The sequence below is a fragment of the Lepisma saccharinum genome, chromosome 5 (assembly GCF_977018435.1).
Source record: "Lepisma saccharinum chromosome 5, izLepSacc3.1, whole genome shotgun sequence".
In the NCBI taxonomy this organism is placed as follows: Eukaryota; Metazoa; Arthropoda; class Insecta; order Zygentoma; family Lepismatidae; genus Lepisma; species Lepisma saccharinum.
Genome location: NC_139233.1, coordinates 55,328,594 through 55,344,708, shown reverse-complemented (window position 1 = coordinate 55,344,708; position 16,115 = coordinate 55,328,594). Strand labels below are relative to the sequence as shown.

At 37.9% G+C, this 16,115-nt stretch overlaps 2 protein-coding genes across 2 annotated transcripts in view; one reads left to right on the top strand and one right to left on the bottom strand.

The window, feature by feature from the left end:
* Positions 1 to 4,722, bottom strand: part of BckdhA (Branched chain keto acid dehydrogenase E1 subunit alpha) — a 58,662-nt gene extending 53,940 nt beyond the window's left edge. The window contains exon 1 of the mRNA XM_083123262.1: positions 4,449 to 4,722. Within this exon, the coding sequence (XP_082979388.1) occupies positions 4,449 to 4,541 (93 nt within the window). The 5' untranslated portion in view covers positions 4,542 to 4,722. The remainder of the gene's footprint in view (positions 1 to 4,448) is intronic.
* Positions 4,723 to 4,853: 131 nt separating this feature from the next.
* LOC145987834 (uncharacterized) lies at positions 4,854 to 15,939 on the top strand. The gene is made up of 2 exons (XM_083122573.1): positions 4,854 to 5,173; positions 15,321 to 15,939. The coding sequence occupies exons 1-2, from the start codon at positions 4,945 to 4,947 to the stop codon at positions 15,557 to 15,559; spliced, it is 468 nt and encodes a 155-aa protein (XP_082978699.1). The 5' UTR covers positions 4,854 to 4,944; the 3' UTR covers positions 15,560 to 15,939.
* The last annotated feature ends 176 nt before the right edge of the window (positions 15,940 to 16,115 follow it).

Here is a 16,115-nt window from a genome sequence, read left to right as displayed (position 1 = left end):
ACTTGAAAAGCAAAATTAACGAAATTGAAACAAACAGCAAAAATAAAAATATCAGAGATTTATATAAAGGTGTAAATGAATTTAGAAAGGGGTGGCAACCTAAAGTAAACTTGATAAAAGATAAAGACGGTGATTTTCTAGCTGACCCAAGCGATATTCTAAATAGATGGAAGAACTACTTTAATTACCTTTTAAATGTCCATGTAGGAGATAAATCAGAAGTAAATGAAGTACACACAGCAGAACCTTTAGTTATAGAACCTAACTTGACTGAAGTTAAAGATGCTATTAAAAGGCTAAAGAATAACAAAGCACCTGGCATTGATTTCATACCAGCTGAGTTAATTAAATATGGTGGAAATTCATTAATATTTCAAATTCATAAATTAATTTGTTTAATATGGAATAAAGAAGAAATCCCTCAACAGTGGAAAGAATCCATAATTGTTCCTGTGTTTAAAAAAGGTGATAAAATGAACTGCAATAATTACCATGGAATTTCTCTACTCTCAACAAGATATAAAATATTGTCTTACATTATTTTAACAAGATTAACACCATATGCTAATGATATTATAGGTGATTATCAATGTGGATTTAAAAAAGTGGGAATATAATCAAAATGTCCATCAGCTATTCATTGATTTCAAAAAAGCATATGATTCGGTCAAAAGAGATAAATTATATAATATATTAGTAGAGTTTGGAATACCTAAGAAGCTTGTTAGTATGACACAAATATGCACCAGTGAAACAGAAAGTAAAATTCGTCTGGGTATTAATATGTCTGACAAATTTACAATTCATGATGGGTTAAAACAAGGAGATGCATTATCTCCATTGCTCTTTAATTTTGCCTTAGAATATGCTGTTAGGAAGGTAAAAGAAACTAAAGAAGGACTAAAATTAAATGGTGTGACTCAGTTGTTAGCATATGCAGATGATGTAGACTTACTGGGGGATGATGTGAATACAATTAAGAATAATGCTAAAATATTTTTCAAAACTGCTAAAGAGATAGGTTTGGAAGTTAACAAAGAGAAAATTAAATATATGCTTACAGGCCGAAACCAAGTGTTAGGTAATAATCAAAATCTAATTATTGATAACAACTCGTTTGAACCAGTTTCCAAATTCAAATACTTAGGGGTAATATTAACAAATGAAAATTATATTAAAGAGGAAATAAAAAGTAGGCTTAATTCAGGAAATGCATGTTACTTCTCTCTTCATAAACTTTTGTCTTCTGGTTTAATATCTAAGCAAATAAAAGTTAAAATATACAAAACAGTAATTTTGCCTGTAGTATTATATGGATGTGAAACTTGGTCCCTTACATTGAAAGAGGAACATAAATTGAGAGTATTTGAAAATAAGATCCTTAGGAAAATCTTTGGACCTAAAAGGGATGAGGAGACAGGTGAGTGGAGAAGGTTACATAATTTAGAAATACATAATTTGTATTCATGTCCAGATATTATTAGAATAATTCAATCAAGAAGACTTAGGTGGGCAGGCCATGTGGCACGAATGGGAGAGGAAAGAGAAGTTTATAGGATTCTTGTTGGGAAACCTGATGGTAAGAGACCTGTAGGAAGGCCACGACGAAGATGGAGGGAAAACATTGAGATGGACCTAAGGGAAATCGGTAGGGATGGAAAAGAGTATATAGAACTTGCCCAAGATAGGGACAGATGGAAGGCCTGTGTTGCTGCAGCCATGAACCTTCGGGTTTAAGAAGGCTAGGGAGTTAGTTAGTTAGAATAGTACGTTAGCAATGTAAAAAATTGCAAAATAAATCATTGATAGGTGTCTCCGGTATAGTAAAGTAGTACCAAAAAATGAATTTGCACCTTTAAGAATCCTTAGGAATGCAGAATACGTAAGTACCAATGTGAAAAAGAAGAAAAGGTACTACTTTACTATACCGGAGACACCTATCAATGATTTATTTTGCAATTTTTTACATTGCTAACGTACTATTCTGCATTGCGGAACATTTCTTTAGGTGAAATAATGAATTTATAACTAAAATAATGTATATTTTTCCATTAACGAGTACTTACTGTTGTTCCTTATTTCCCACAAACCATCCATGGGTAGTCCCAAAAACCATTGACGTTAGCCCAAAAATTCACGATAGCCCCACAAACCATCTCGGGGACGAGGTATGCCTACTAGGTTAGGTTAGGCCTGTTAGGTTAGGTTCCATTAGCACTCCTTTCGTTCAATTTAGTATATACGGACAACATCGGCTTGTAACAGCAGCAATAGCACGTCGGAAATAGATTTTCGTAGAAAACCACATGCATTCGCATTAAAATGGATCAAAACTACATTCCCGAACATCAACAACGCTACAGAAAATGATTTGCATAAGTACTTTTTCCTGTAAATTTGAAGAAATCCGTCTCCGGTATAGTAAAGATTAAAATTTCGGTAACCACCAAACGTCTCTAATTCCCTTATTTTCGTATTTTTCACATTGATACTTACATATTCTGCATTCGTAAGGATTCTTCTATTTCGCGTTTCATTTTTTGCACGCAAATAATCTCAATTTTCGAAATATCGAGTATTTTTATTTTGTTCGCTTTCGCTTGCGTTACACGCGATATGGCGGAGAACTCTTGACTAGCGTAGTCCATGATCAGTGGTTATGCAGTGTTGCAACCTTCTTCATAGAAAAATACCTACTTTCGTGTTACTGATTTTGTATTTTATTCCAGGTTCGAAAACTCCACGAACCATGCACGGATAGACCCACAAACCATTCATAAAAATTAGCCCCACGAACCATGCATGGCAAGGTTAGGTTAGGTTCTGTTAGGTTAGGAAACATAGTTAAATTTGTTTTTCAAAATTATTATTTTTTTCGGGTTCGAAAACCCCACGAACCATTCATAAATAGCCCCACGAACCATTCACGGATAGCCCCACAAACCATTCACGGATAGCCCCACGAACCATTCACGGATAGCCCCACAAACCATTCACGGATAGCCGCACGAACCATTCACGGATAGCCCCACGAACCATTCACGGATAGCCCCACGAACCATTCACGGATAGCCCCACGAACCATTCATAAATAGCCCCACGAACCATGCACAGCAAGGTTAGGTTAGGTTCTGTTAGGTTAGGAAAGATAGTTAAATTTGTTTTTCAAAATTAGAAATTTTTTACGAACCATTCACTAATAGCCCCACGAACCATTCATATATAGCCCCACGAACCATTCATAAATAGCCCCACAAACCATTGACGGATAGCCCCACAAACCATTCATAAATAGCCCCACGAACCATTCATAAATAGCCCCACGAACCATTGACGGATAGCCCCACGAACCATTCATAAAAAGCCCCACGAACCATTCACGGATAGCACCACAAACCATTCATAAATAGCCCCACGAACCATTGACGGATAGCCCCACGAACCATTCATAAATAGCCTTAGAGATACTGGGCGAAAGGGGGGGGGGGGTTATAACCCCCATCAACCTCACATTGAGCATGCCACTGATCCTGTGCACGTCATGTTGTCGCAAGTTCGTAATCAGAAATGATGAACAGTAACTCACGTTTATTTACGTTCTACAACTGTTACACAGTTACAAAACCACGCATTTGGAAACACTGACCAGTTGTTACATCATGAAACGCTCGCAAATATTTGGTTCACGTAGTAGACGGACATCAAGGGAACAGCTTTCGTGCATCGGAGTGACATTAATGTCGAAAATTACATGATTTATCGGCAAAAAAATTTCAACGAGGTGAAAACAAACTTCCAAGACCTTCCTAAAGTATAAATAAACCCATTTCGGTAAGTACTTTCTCCTGTAAAATTAAAGAAATACGTTTTGGGGATACGAAAATTTTACCTAGTAAAGTGTTACCGAAGAAAATAGAAGAATTCCAGCCGTTTCGGGGATACTTAACATTTAATGAAACTACTTACCGAAATGAGTTTCTGTAGCATTTAGAAGTTCTTGTTGGTATTTTCTTTCGAGAAAAACCGATGTTGTCCGTATATGCTAAACTGAACAAAATGAGTGTTAATGTAACCTAACCTAACCTCATAGGCATACCTCTTCGCCATGACGGTTCGTGGGGCTACCCGTGGATGGTTTTGGGGGCTAACGTCAATGGTTTAATAATTACTCTATATGTTAAAAATTGAACTCTTTTTCGTGAAAAAAGCAAAATAGCACCTTGAAGATTCTTTCGCAATGCAGAATAGGTAAGTACGAATGTTAAAAATGACGAAATATTTTTTCGGAATTTCTCGAGCCTGCGAAACATCGGCGCCTCCCCCAGGGAGGTGCGCCGCACAGTTTGAATACGTTAATCGTGAGAAAAGTACACTGTCCGTGAATAGGTACCCGTTCTAGTAATACTAATTTCAACTTGGTACTATTTTGTACAGATAAAAATACTCACCCTTTTGACATTCAATATCTTTTGATGTCCATGCATACGTTTTCCACACGTACGAAATAATTCATGTAATGTTCTCTTCAGCAAAGTACGCATTTTACTAATTTCTCTTCAATTCCGTTTATTCAAAAGATTAAGATCACTAAGTCATTATGCAATGAACAGATAACTTAGAATTTACTTGAACTTGATTCTCTTTATTATTAATGAAGCCGTAAAATACTTATAGGTTAAAAAATGTGGTATTTCTTCTTTTAATTCAAAATCCTATTTCTTTATATTTAATTTATCACTGTATTGAATTTTGAAAATGGTGTTCAGCTATCAATTCATCAGACTATTCTCATGGGAAGAAAATACTTTTAGGCACAGATTATATACATACAGTATGTATAATGTGGATTGCTTGCTGAGCCATAGACCATAGACCAAACCTATAATGTAAACATTGGTCTACAATGTAAACATTGGGCTATGCTGAAACTATTCTTCGTACACAATGGTTGGTTGTTCCGTTTTCGGATGCCCAAGTAGAAGCTCACGTGTGTCGGGACGTCTCAGGGAAAAAAGAAGATTTTTCACCATACCAGCTGTTATTGAAAGTGGCTGCAAAAGGACTGTAGAATTATCCATTAAGAGACGTGCCCTCTGGCTTGCAAGAATAAACCGTGCCGATATAAATGAATCAAGTAAACACAACAGGGTTTGCAGTGAACACTTCCTATCAGGTAACGTATCATGCATCTCTTGTGCTTATTAGCCTTAGGCTTATTTATATCCTCTTTTTGTTGGGAGCGAATTTACAATATAGAGAATGTCTCCAATTTCGTTAATATTTGGTATACCAACTAAAATTGGCCTTCTAATCACGAATCTGTTGTTAAAAAGCGGGGCTCACGTGTGGAAATCAGGAAAAAATCCGATATAAGTGGATTTTTTTTAGAGCTGTATGGTATTGTTTCACGAAGAAAATTTTAACTAAGCTTGCCTAACCTAACCTAACCTTAACGGAAATGGTTCGTGGGGCTATCCGTGAATGGTTTGTGGGGCTACCCGTGCAAGGTTCGTGGGGCTACCCGTGCATAATGTACTGATTAGAAGGCCAAAATTAGTTAATATACCAAATATTAACGAAATTGGAGATACTTTCTTACCCTAACCCTACCGGAAATTGTTTGTGGGGATATCGGTAATTATGCGATATCGCTCGAACACCTCTCACTCGTTTATTTCGTTAATTTTAGCATTGATGCATACCTATTCTGCATTGCGGGAGATTCTTTAAGGTGAAGTTATTCCTTTTTCCATAAAATAGCGCGAAGTTTTCATATTACGAGTCATTATTTGTCTTCCTTGTTCCGCTTGGGTAACACAATATGGTGTGCACTCATCATGGATCATCGCGTGTCGTGCTTGTGTTTTGAGGATTTGGAGTGGGTATGCAGTGTTTCGACCTTCTTAACCGAAAAATACCTACTTTCGTGTTCATTATGTCATCACAAACTATTGACGGATAGCCCCAAAAAAACATTCACGATAGCCCAACAAACCATTGACAGATAGCCCCAAAAAATATTCACTATAACCCCACAGGTCCATTTCCGGCAAGGTCAGGTAAGCATAGTTAAAAAAAAAATAAAAAAAAACACTGGCGAGACCGCATGACTTTCGATGCTCGCGCCGTCTGCAGGTACATAATGGAAACAACGGTATAATGTTGTCACTTTTTATATTCGTACTTACCTATTATGCATTGCGAAACATTCTTTACGGTGACATTTTGCTTTTCTGACGAAAATAATGTCCATAACAGTAATTATTGTTCGTCCTTTTCTCGCTTCCTTAAGACACAATATGGTGGGTACAGCTTCAGTAGTATCAGTGGGTATACAGTGTTTTCAGTAGTATCAGTGGGTATACCATTCATGCATAGCCCCAAAAACCATTCACGGTTAGGTTAGGTTAGACAAACAGTTAAAAATGGAGCAATTGAAGGTGACTGGAGTGTTCTCCGATTTATTGACTAGAGAATGTACTAACCAAATAAGTTTTCCGGAAGTAGTATCAGAGGTTCTGATGTCCCGGTCACTGTTTGAAATTTGGATATTACGTGTGTAAGGTGTAATATATTGCTTTTCATAATGGCGATATTTCTCCGGAAAGAAGTGAGGAAGCCATGTTTTGTGGAATGTAGCCACTGAATCGCGTTCACTGTATCCACTGTTGGATTGTAAACACTTTGAAGGTAAGCTAAGTGTTATTTGAAGTATGTTTGCCAAACCTAACCTTAGGTGAAATTTTCAAGTTACAGACTTGACCGGGAAATTGTAATGTCAGATTCGTGTTCAGGAGGCCTCATGTAGAAAGTATACAAAATTTCAAACAAATCGGGGAACACTCCCGTCATCTTCAATTTAACCATTAAAATTTTGGGTCGTAGTAATATCGAGAATGTACTTTTCGTTTATTCATCTTCTTGCAAAACAACTGCATCGTTGGAAACATTGACAGGAGATTATGTCATTATCATCCGGTTCACGTAGACCAGGCATGTCAAACTCAAAATATGAACTGGGCCAAATAGTCAGTAGTGTTAGATAGGCCGGGCCGCAAGGAAAAAAAGTAAATTATCTTTAATACTTTATTTTAAAGAATGACTAACATAACACTTAATAAAGTATATTGAACATTCATTGAAACTTGATCATTGCTCCTTGCCTGACAGCTGGCATCTTTTTTCTGCCACCAACTTATCAATATCAGGAGACATCTTATTCAAAGCAGCTACTTTCGGAACACAGCTAAGATGAACGTCTGAAAATCTGGATCTCGTTGGTGACTTGTTTCCTTTCACACTGGTAAGTGCTACCGAACATGGAAATTATTTCACACCCAAATTTGCGGGTTTCTGGAAAACGTGCAGGCAAGTATTTGTAAAAGTCAGGGATACCCACTTCGCTGTACTTTTCTTTCAAAGTTGAGTCGCACTGAATTTCAATTACTTCCATCTGCAAATGTGCTGCTACTTTTTCTACGTCAGTCGTAAACAGGGCTGAAAACAGGGAGATCTGGTCTTCGAAAGAACGAACATCGTGGAACCTTTTCCCGAATTCAGTATTCAAAACCTGAATTTTTTCGGCATACTTTTTGTACAAAACAGGGTCCTTTGAACTTGATCTGTATTTAGAACAAATTGGAAAGTGCGTCAAGTCTTCGTTTCTTAACTGTTTTTCCCAAAGCAATAACTTACGCTCGAATGTTTTGACTTGTTCATGTTGGTGATTATTTGATCTTTTTCCTTGCAGTTTCAAATTTAAATCTCACAAGTGTTTCGTTATATCAACAAGAAAGGAAAGTTTTTCTTGTATGTACGCATTGCTTGCATTATAGAATTATTTTCCTGTAGTTTACGGTTATTACAAGCATAAGAAAACAGTTTTTCTTTGTGACGTTTCAGGAGAACACACGCTCCTTTCATCAGACATTTATTTTCATTTTGACTAAAGATACTAACCATTGTTATAACTGTATCTTTAGTCAAAATGAAAATAAATGTCTGATGAAAGGAGCGTGTGTTCTCCTGAAACGTCACAAAGAAAAACTGTTTTCTTATGCTTGTAATAACCGTAAACTACAGGAAAATAAGAAAGGAAAGATCTTGCAACCACGTTGGTTGCGAAAAAAGGCTGGTGTCTTGTTCTTTCATTTCCAAAAGTTCGCATATTTCATCTTTGAAGTTCCAGAATCTTTCAAGAACCATAGAACACAATAGCCAAGTGCACTTCTGTGTAGTAGGGCACTCCAGAATATTCGTTTTCTAAATCTGGTAAGAAAGCAGAAAATCGTCGCTGGTTTAAGCCACGGGATCTTATGAAGTTGATAGCTTTTTTCACAGGCTTCATTACACTTTCCATGTTGATTACTTTTGAACACAAGACCTCTTGGTGAATGATGCAATGCACATGATGGAACATGTGTTTATCGCAGGTTTCACGAAATTCGTTTTGCAGTTTTGTCACAAAACCATTGTTTTTTCCCCATCATTGAAGGGGCACCATCCGTTGCTACACAGGATAACTTTGACAGAGGTACATCATACTTCCGCAAAAGTTCACTAACAGCAATAAATATATCCTCACCGGTAGTAGTGTCCAAGAGCTCCTCATCACAAGCACGAAGAAACACAGCTAAGTGAGCTACACCACCGATGTCTGTACTCTCATCACAAGCGATGGAATAAGCAATGAAATTTAACACTTTTGTTTTACTTTGATCACTCAAATCACAGGCCAGTTCGGTTACTCTTTCAGCAACCGTGTTGCGGGATACTGAAATGCCTTGAAAAGCTTTTACACTTGCGGGATTAACTATTTCCGTTTAATAAACTCCTTCGGCAAAAGGTTTTAACTGTTTAGCTATCAACTCCGACAATACGTAGCTTGCGCGTACCGCAGCTTCGCTTTCTTGAGCTACTTTAGTAGGTTTTCGGGTGAAGGCAGCTTGTCTCTCTTTCCCTTCAACCCTCCCTCATTCTAGATTCCGGAGGAAAAACTGCGTAGGCAGACGACTTAGCCTTGGGCTCTGAACAACTGGTAATCACTACATTCGTCAACCACCCCAATAATGCAACACGACCACCTTTTTTCACCTACCGAAGGGTATATCCTGTCCAAGAGGAAAACGTGTGAAATTTTACATCGTCTTGTATAATAACACAGATATTTTAGCAACTACTACATCTGAAGGCTCTATTATTTAAAAACAGGTAATAGCAAAGGGGCCGCACAAAAATATATCGAGGGCCGCATGCGGCCCGCGGACCGCGTGTTTGACATGCCTGACGTAGACCAAGGAAGGAACAGCAACGGCAATTGTGCATCGGTGAGATATTTTTCGTGAAAAACACATGATTTACTGCTCCAGCAGATTCTACAATGACAGAAAATATCTTGACGAAGTATCCAAATGCTAGAAAAACTCATTCCAGTAAGTACTTTCTTGTGTAAAAATGAAGAAATCCGTTATTTCGATTGACAACTTTTTCCAATTTTTTTGCCAATGAGCACATATTGTAACAAAATATAAGTTTTGGGTAATGGTTCCGATTGTTTTATGATTTGTCCTAGCACAAAGACTAATTATCATAGAATTTTGGAAATAATTGTCACACAAAATTTGAACCTTCCTTAAAGTAACAAGTCCTTAAAGTAACAAGACTTGAAAAAAAAGTTATTTATGTTGAAAAAAACAACTTTAAAATTACCTTACGCAAGCATGCGCACTTCCCATGGACAAGATATTCTTCGTCGACAAGCAACAGTAAATATCATAGAAGCGTGGGAATGAATGTAGAAGTAAATCGGAACCTTAGTACAGTAGAATAGGGAAGACAAGAAACTCCTCGCAGCCTCACGCCCAAGCGATACGTAGGGGAGAGACGCACAGAAGCAGGGTTTCCAGTGCATACTGGCCAAACTGTCTACGCAGAACGAGAACACAAGAAAAGTAAGCTAGAAGATCTGGGTGGTATGGGGGTAAATGCACAGCGGAATGACCGTGTTCTGCTAAGATGGAATCAAGTTTGAACATCTTCAAACGGGGTTTGTTTATTTTCACCAATTAGCATGTATGCGTCAAAGGGGATGTTGTTTTGAACGAGCCACTGAATCATGGTATCTTTTCGGGAGGAGGAAGAAGGTGCAGGATTTATTTGTATGTTACGGTATGAGGCATTGTCAACAATAACCACACTGTTTGGTGTCAAATTTGGGATCAACTTCTCTCGTAGCCAAAATTTTGGGCATTCATATCATGGTGGTAATCGCCAAAAGATTTTCCAGATTTGAACATTAACAGTACACCTGGAACAAAACCCTCTTCACCGCCAGCATGTAAAACAATTACACGTTGCCCTTTAGACACCAGTGCTTTGATGGCAACCGCGTTTCCATCCTTCCAAGCTTCTTTCTTTGTTGTCGAGCTGTGAAAATAAGTTTCGTCAACGTAAACAATGGGTCGTCCTTGTCAACGAAAGATTTTTATGGCTTTGAGGTACGATGAATGTAAACTTCTTATTTCGTCCTTTTCTATAAGCAATTGTCTATTATTTTCCGCTTTTTCCCACTTAACCTCTAGGTCATGTATTATCTTGCGCACACACCAGACACTGCCTTGGAACTTTATTCTTTGTTTCAAAACCCTTCAGATACCTTCTAACGTTGGCCTTTCCCCATCCGTAAAGTGAAATTTGTGCACAACACGCCTAACAACACACTCGTCTATATTCCTCTTGATTTTTCGGCGAGGTCGTGTTTTATGGGGCGTATGAAAGTGTTTCTTCAACGTAGTGCATGCTTTACTTTCTATTACAATTCTTCTCACACTGCTGAATGAAAGACCACATGCGAGAGCCACCCTCCTTTGCAACTGTTTTTCGGACATACGAACTCCCACCTCGTCGTTCATAAATACATATACATTATATACAATTTCTCGCCCTTGGCTGTGGATTACTTTCCATCCACCGAGTTTACTTGCTTTCTCTGAACTGCAAGCTTCCAAGCTAGCAAGTACACTGCACACAAAACAAGCACACACTTTAAATGAAGACAAGGAAGTTGATCACGTTGTTTCTTCACGCTCACACAACATTTATGACTTTCGGCAACCCTGCCTGTGCGCACAATAAGGGAAGTTCGCGCATGCGCTTGCCACGTTTCCGACCCAGCACACCGGTGGGAGAGTTTTTTTTCTCACCTCTTGTACTTTAGAAATGCATTTAGGAACTTTTAATGCTAAGAGAACCAAACCTAACCTGCCTAACCTAATCACGAAAGCATATATTGAACAAAATCTTAAGTAATCGCTAAAACTCCCCAGTTATCGCCACTTTTGCTCCCGCAGTATGTGTTAGCAGACATATTTCGAAATCGAACCATGTAAAAATTGCATTCGTAGCATGATGAAATTGCAATAACACAAAAGGACCTTGAGCCAAGTTTTGTAGCACTAGCTTCCTCACTGCGCAAGATGCCATTTTTCTAGAAGAACGCTCGAACACCATTGCCAAACTTACCTTTAATCAAAGTGAGGAATTCAACATGCTCTTCTACCTCGTCATTCTCACGAAGCAACAGTGTGGCAATGCTGTAGACTTGTTTATATCATCAAACATGGTTCCTGTGGAAGTGACTCCGGTGCCCACCCAGCGTCGAATGACATGGGTACCTGGGGGAAACCCGGGGGGCTAAAGGTGGTCAGGGGCGTGATGCTGATCACATCACCCCCACTCACGACCGTATCAAGAAAGTGTGGGGTGTTACCCCCACACCCCCTATACGCCTATATGGCATGGTGCTAAGCACAGGGGAGCACTTTACCTTTTTTTTTTTTACCAAATATTAACAAAATTGGAATTCTCTGTATTGTACATTCTTACCTTTTGTTGTTGCGGGAGGGGCAATAATAGCATGTACTGTCAGCCACAGGTGTAAGTAGAACGGTATGCAAGGTGTTGTGTATAGGGTAGTAGGGCGAACAACTTTCGTTAATGACATTTAGCTTGTTTCTCTGCTAGCATGGTCGCATCGAAGAGGGGTGGTTATGGTGGTGAGAACCCCCTTTCTTTGTGTTGTCATCTTGTATGTACAGCAAATTACTTTTATAAGGGAAAATTTCTTATCCTTGTGTCATATTCAGTAACATGAATCACTGTTTGGAATGGCACAGCAATATTCATCAATCGTTGCATTCTTTTGTAAGACTTTCAATTCATCCTCCACTAAAGTTTCACTTGAGAATATGATAAACACCAATTTTTTTTTCTACGAGAAGCATGTTCCTGGAAACACCACAAATTTTCATTTGGTTAACACCTCCCTTCCTAGAAAATTCCTGGGTTCACCCATGGTTGCTACGTATCATTGAAAGCTGGATTTTGTTTCTTGTATACTGTAGAGCTACAACTGGGAATGAAACCCATTAGGTTACACTGTAGGTCAATCTATTACACTACAGTCCCGTTTAATCGACCCCTGATTAACAAAATTTCCAGGTTAACCGAATCGCTAAAAATAGCCGTTACTCGTGCGTGCCCATGTTTTACATGGCAGCACCGATGAAGCACTTTTGTCTCTGTTTTGGTCTAACAGTTAGTTATCAAAGGTTTATTCATACGGCTTTTTGTACCAGAGCCTTAATGTTACTGTAATTCATGTTCTTGAGTTAAATGACTACATATTATTGTAAGCTTTTTGTTTATGCCTTCACGCTGAAATACATATGTACTGTTTATCAAAATACTGTACGTAATAAAATGTACGTGTATCAAGAAAACCTATATTCCGGTTTAACCGAATTTTCGTTCAACCAAGGCACCATCGGTCCCATCAAATTTGGTTAAACGGGACTGTAGTGTATTAAAAGATTAGTTAATTTAGTAATTTTCATGTATATATCGTGAATATCACCAAGGCTGAATATTATGATTTAATAACAGAACTTTTTCCCACATTTATTCTTACATATGAGAGAAAAAAGAAATGATTATGTAACTTGTCACTATCTTTGAAATAGTTTCCACTACAGGGGTGTAAGGGGTGCTCCTTCCATGTAGTGCACCCAATAGTCAACCTCACTTCCACATAGTACACCCCGGACTCCAGACTAACGAGGCTCTGGCAACTGGCCCCATGGCCAGTATAATTTTGTTTGTGTTGTCTTGTTTTTTGTCCTTATTTGTGCTGAGTGCTCCTTTACAGCCTCAGCTTTTAACGAAAGTCAGAAGATTTTAATATTTTATGATTTTAGTTATGCAACGTTAGAGTTGTTATTTGTAACGATAAGGGGCTGGACTCTGAATAATGTGATGGGCTCGAAATAGCCTTAGTGCTGACGCACCCAAAATTTTAAATTCAAATTCAAAAGTTTCCACTACAGCTTTGTTCAAAACTTCACATGGGATATTTGGCTATTGATAACGATTCAAATCCAATTTAAGGTTTTATATTTGTATTTGTGGGTTTATGTTGCTTTTACTGCCACTTTTTGCTAATCACAATGATGAGGATGAGTGATGAATAGATGAAAGAGAAGATAGGCAACATAGATAAGCCCTGCCTAGTCGAAGACTCACGACTGAAAACTTTGGTGGCAAGATCAAAGGTGACTACATAACATGCTTGTCCACCAAGCTGCCAATAATGTTTGCAAAGTGCTTGTGATTAAAATGAATCTCTATGTTTGATGCACTGGCAATGCGTCACCCATTGGAAAGCCATTTGGTATGCCCTGATCTTCAAAGGATTGTTTGCTCCATGATGTTTGGCTTTCCTATATGTCTGGGACTCAGCTATAAACTGTAGCATAAGCAGTCTTACCAACCCATGATAAGTAGAAAGTTTTTGAAATCATAACCAACTATTTCTTTCTGTCTACCTTTTCTGTTGTCTCCTAAGATGATATGAACTGTTTGTTTCATAGGTTCTTGGACACTTATAAAACCAAACCAAACCTTTATTTAAGTCAAACATTAAATGATAATACTAGATATTTTTAAATATATATATATATAGGAAGCCAAATAGATCTCAACACTGTAGTGGATAATCCACACATTTCTGAACCTAGAGGAATGTTGGTCAAATATGGTGATGGACTGTGTTATTTAAATTTCATTAGTAGTTTGTAATATTTCTTTTTCCTGGAGAGCTTTTGAGTAGGATTTGAGTGAGTACTGGGCTTTAGAAGAGAATTCTACAGCACAGAATGGTGCATGAAACAAGAAAAAAATTTCATGAAAGTGTCTCAATTTGCTCACCTGTCATTTATGATATGTAGCTCCAGAGTGAATTTCAGCTAAATCATACTAAATTTATAGCAGTTATTGATTTGGTTTCTCTTACTTCGCTTTTGTGTCACTTTTGGCTAATCACTAAGATAAGGATGAATGATGATGTGATGAAATTGATGAAGGGACACACACCCATGCTGGGATTCGACCCCAGGACCCCTGGCATTGTGGCATGATGCACTAACCACTCTGGCACAGAGGTTGGCTACAGAAATTTCTGGTGCACAACATTGATGATTCTCCCCCCCCCCCTTCCGTTCTTTACATAAACCATGTGACTTTATTTCAAAGTTTGTATTGTCAAATTATAGGTTAACTGATGATACAATCCCATAAGTTGCATAGAAAGAGCTTTATAAAAGGTAGGCATGCAGAGTTTTGAACACAAATTCTTGTTCTACTACTTTAGATCTATGCATAAAATGCAGTCTGGACTTTAGATTCCACCACGATTTTCCCCTCAGTAGTGAATTTTCTTTCATAAAGGCAATATTGTGATTAGAAAGATAGAGTTGCTTTCAATAAGGGATTTTGTTGAATAGAAACAATTGAAATGGTTTGGACATGTAAAGAGGATGACAGAAGATACGACTTTCAAATATAATATTAGATTGGGCTCCTCTAGGAAGAGCCGGCTCCTGTGGCAGAGTGGTTAGCACATCGCGCTGTGATGCCAGAGGTCCTGTGTTCGAATCCCGGCCTGTGCATGGATGTTTGTGAGCGTCCATTCATCAATCTCATCATATCACTCTTCCCCATCTTTGCAAATTATCCAAAAGTGGCACAAAATCGAAGTAAAATCAATCAATGAAAATCCTCCAGGAAGGAGAGAGGACAACCAAAAGGATTGTGAGGATTCAGAACACATTGCAAGAGAAAGGATTTATGTATGGGGAATAGGAAGAAAAACAGAGAAAGGCAAGAGATTTGAAAATTGGTACAGGACATTGTATTATATGCTAACTTTTGGCATGACTCACTAGAGTGATAACTTTATCCTGATAGATATTCTCTCTCTGTTACAGGGAAACCAGCATATCATATGGATGAAGCAAATCCAGATTGGGCACCCTGTATTAACCTCGGTTACAAAACACCCCAGAAGGTATCAAATCAGAGGTATGAAAGACAGAAAAGAAGAAATGAAACAAAGATGTTAATACAAATATCAACTAATTTTGTGGAGTTGCAAAACAGTTTGTCAGCAGAAAGAGACAATGCAGTGAAATATACTGGCCACGAAGACAACATTGTGAAGGAATAAAGTGTTGTTTTTTTTTAGTTTTTTTTCACAATTTCAGATCAACCACCCAAGTTAATCAGTTAAAAAGATCAGGAATTTGCATTTATTTGGGGAGGATTAAATTCTCTTTAATTGATGAATCTGCTTTAACAGTACACTCCTGTAAGTAAAAAATGTTATTTGCCATACTACATATTTCCACATTTGATATTCTTTACCCCAATAATTGGCACTATGTGCCCAGTTGCTGCCTTGATGAAATTAAACTTTTACACATTGGTAGTTTGCATACGGAATGAGTTAAACTTACATACCAAACTGCTACAGGATACTGGAAATGCGGTTGAGAAAATACATGTAAAAATATTTTCAAATTCATGTGCAAAATGTATGTAAAAATGTGTATAATACATAGAATATTTTTAACAAATATTACATGTTATTTCTAGCACCTATATTCCTTGACTTCACCTTTTACGTGTTAACCTTTTGAGTCCCAAGGCCATTTTCACATGTAACCCCCTTGGTCCCGAGCAGATTTTCAGCAAAATGCAGAGTTTCAATTAAATGAGTGGAG

What these genes read in the sequence shown, in the direction of transcription:
- LOC145987834 (XM_083122573.1), top strand. Translation starts at nt 4,945, where the DNA reads ATGGTTGGTTGTTCCGTTTTCGGATGCCCAAGTAGAAGCTCACGTGTG. An exon ending in CAGTGAACACTTCCTATCAG is followed by an intron (nt 5,174 to 15,320) that starts GTAACGTATCAT and finishes TCTCTGTTACAG; the next exon opens with GGAAACCAGCATATCATATG.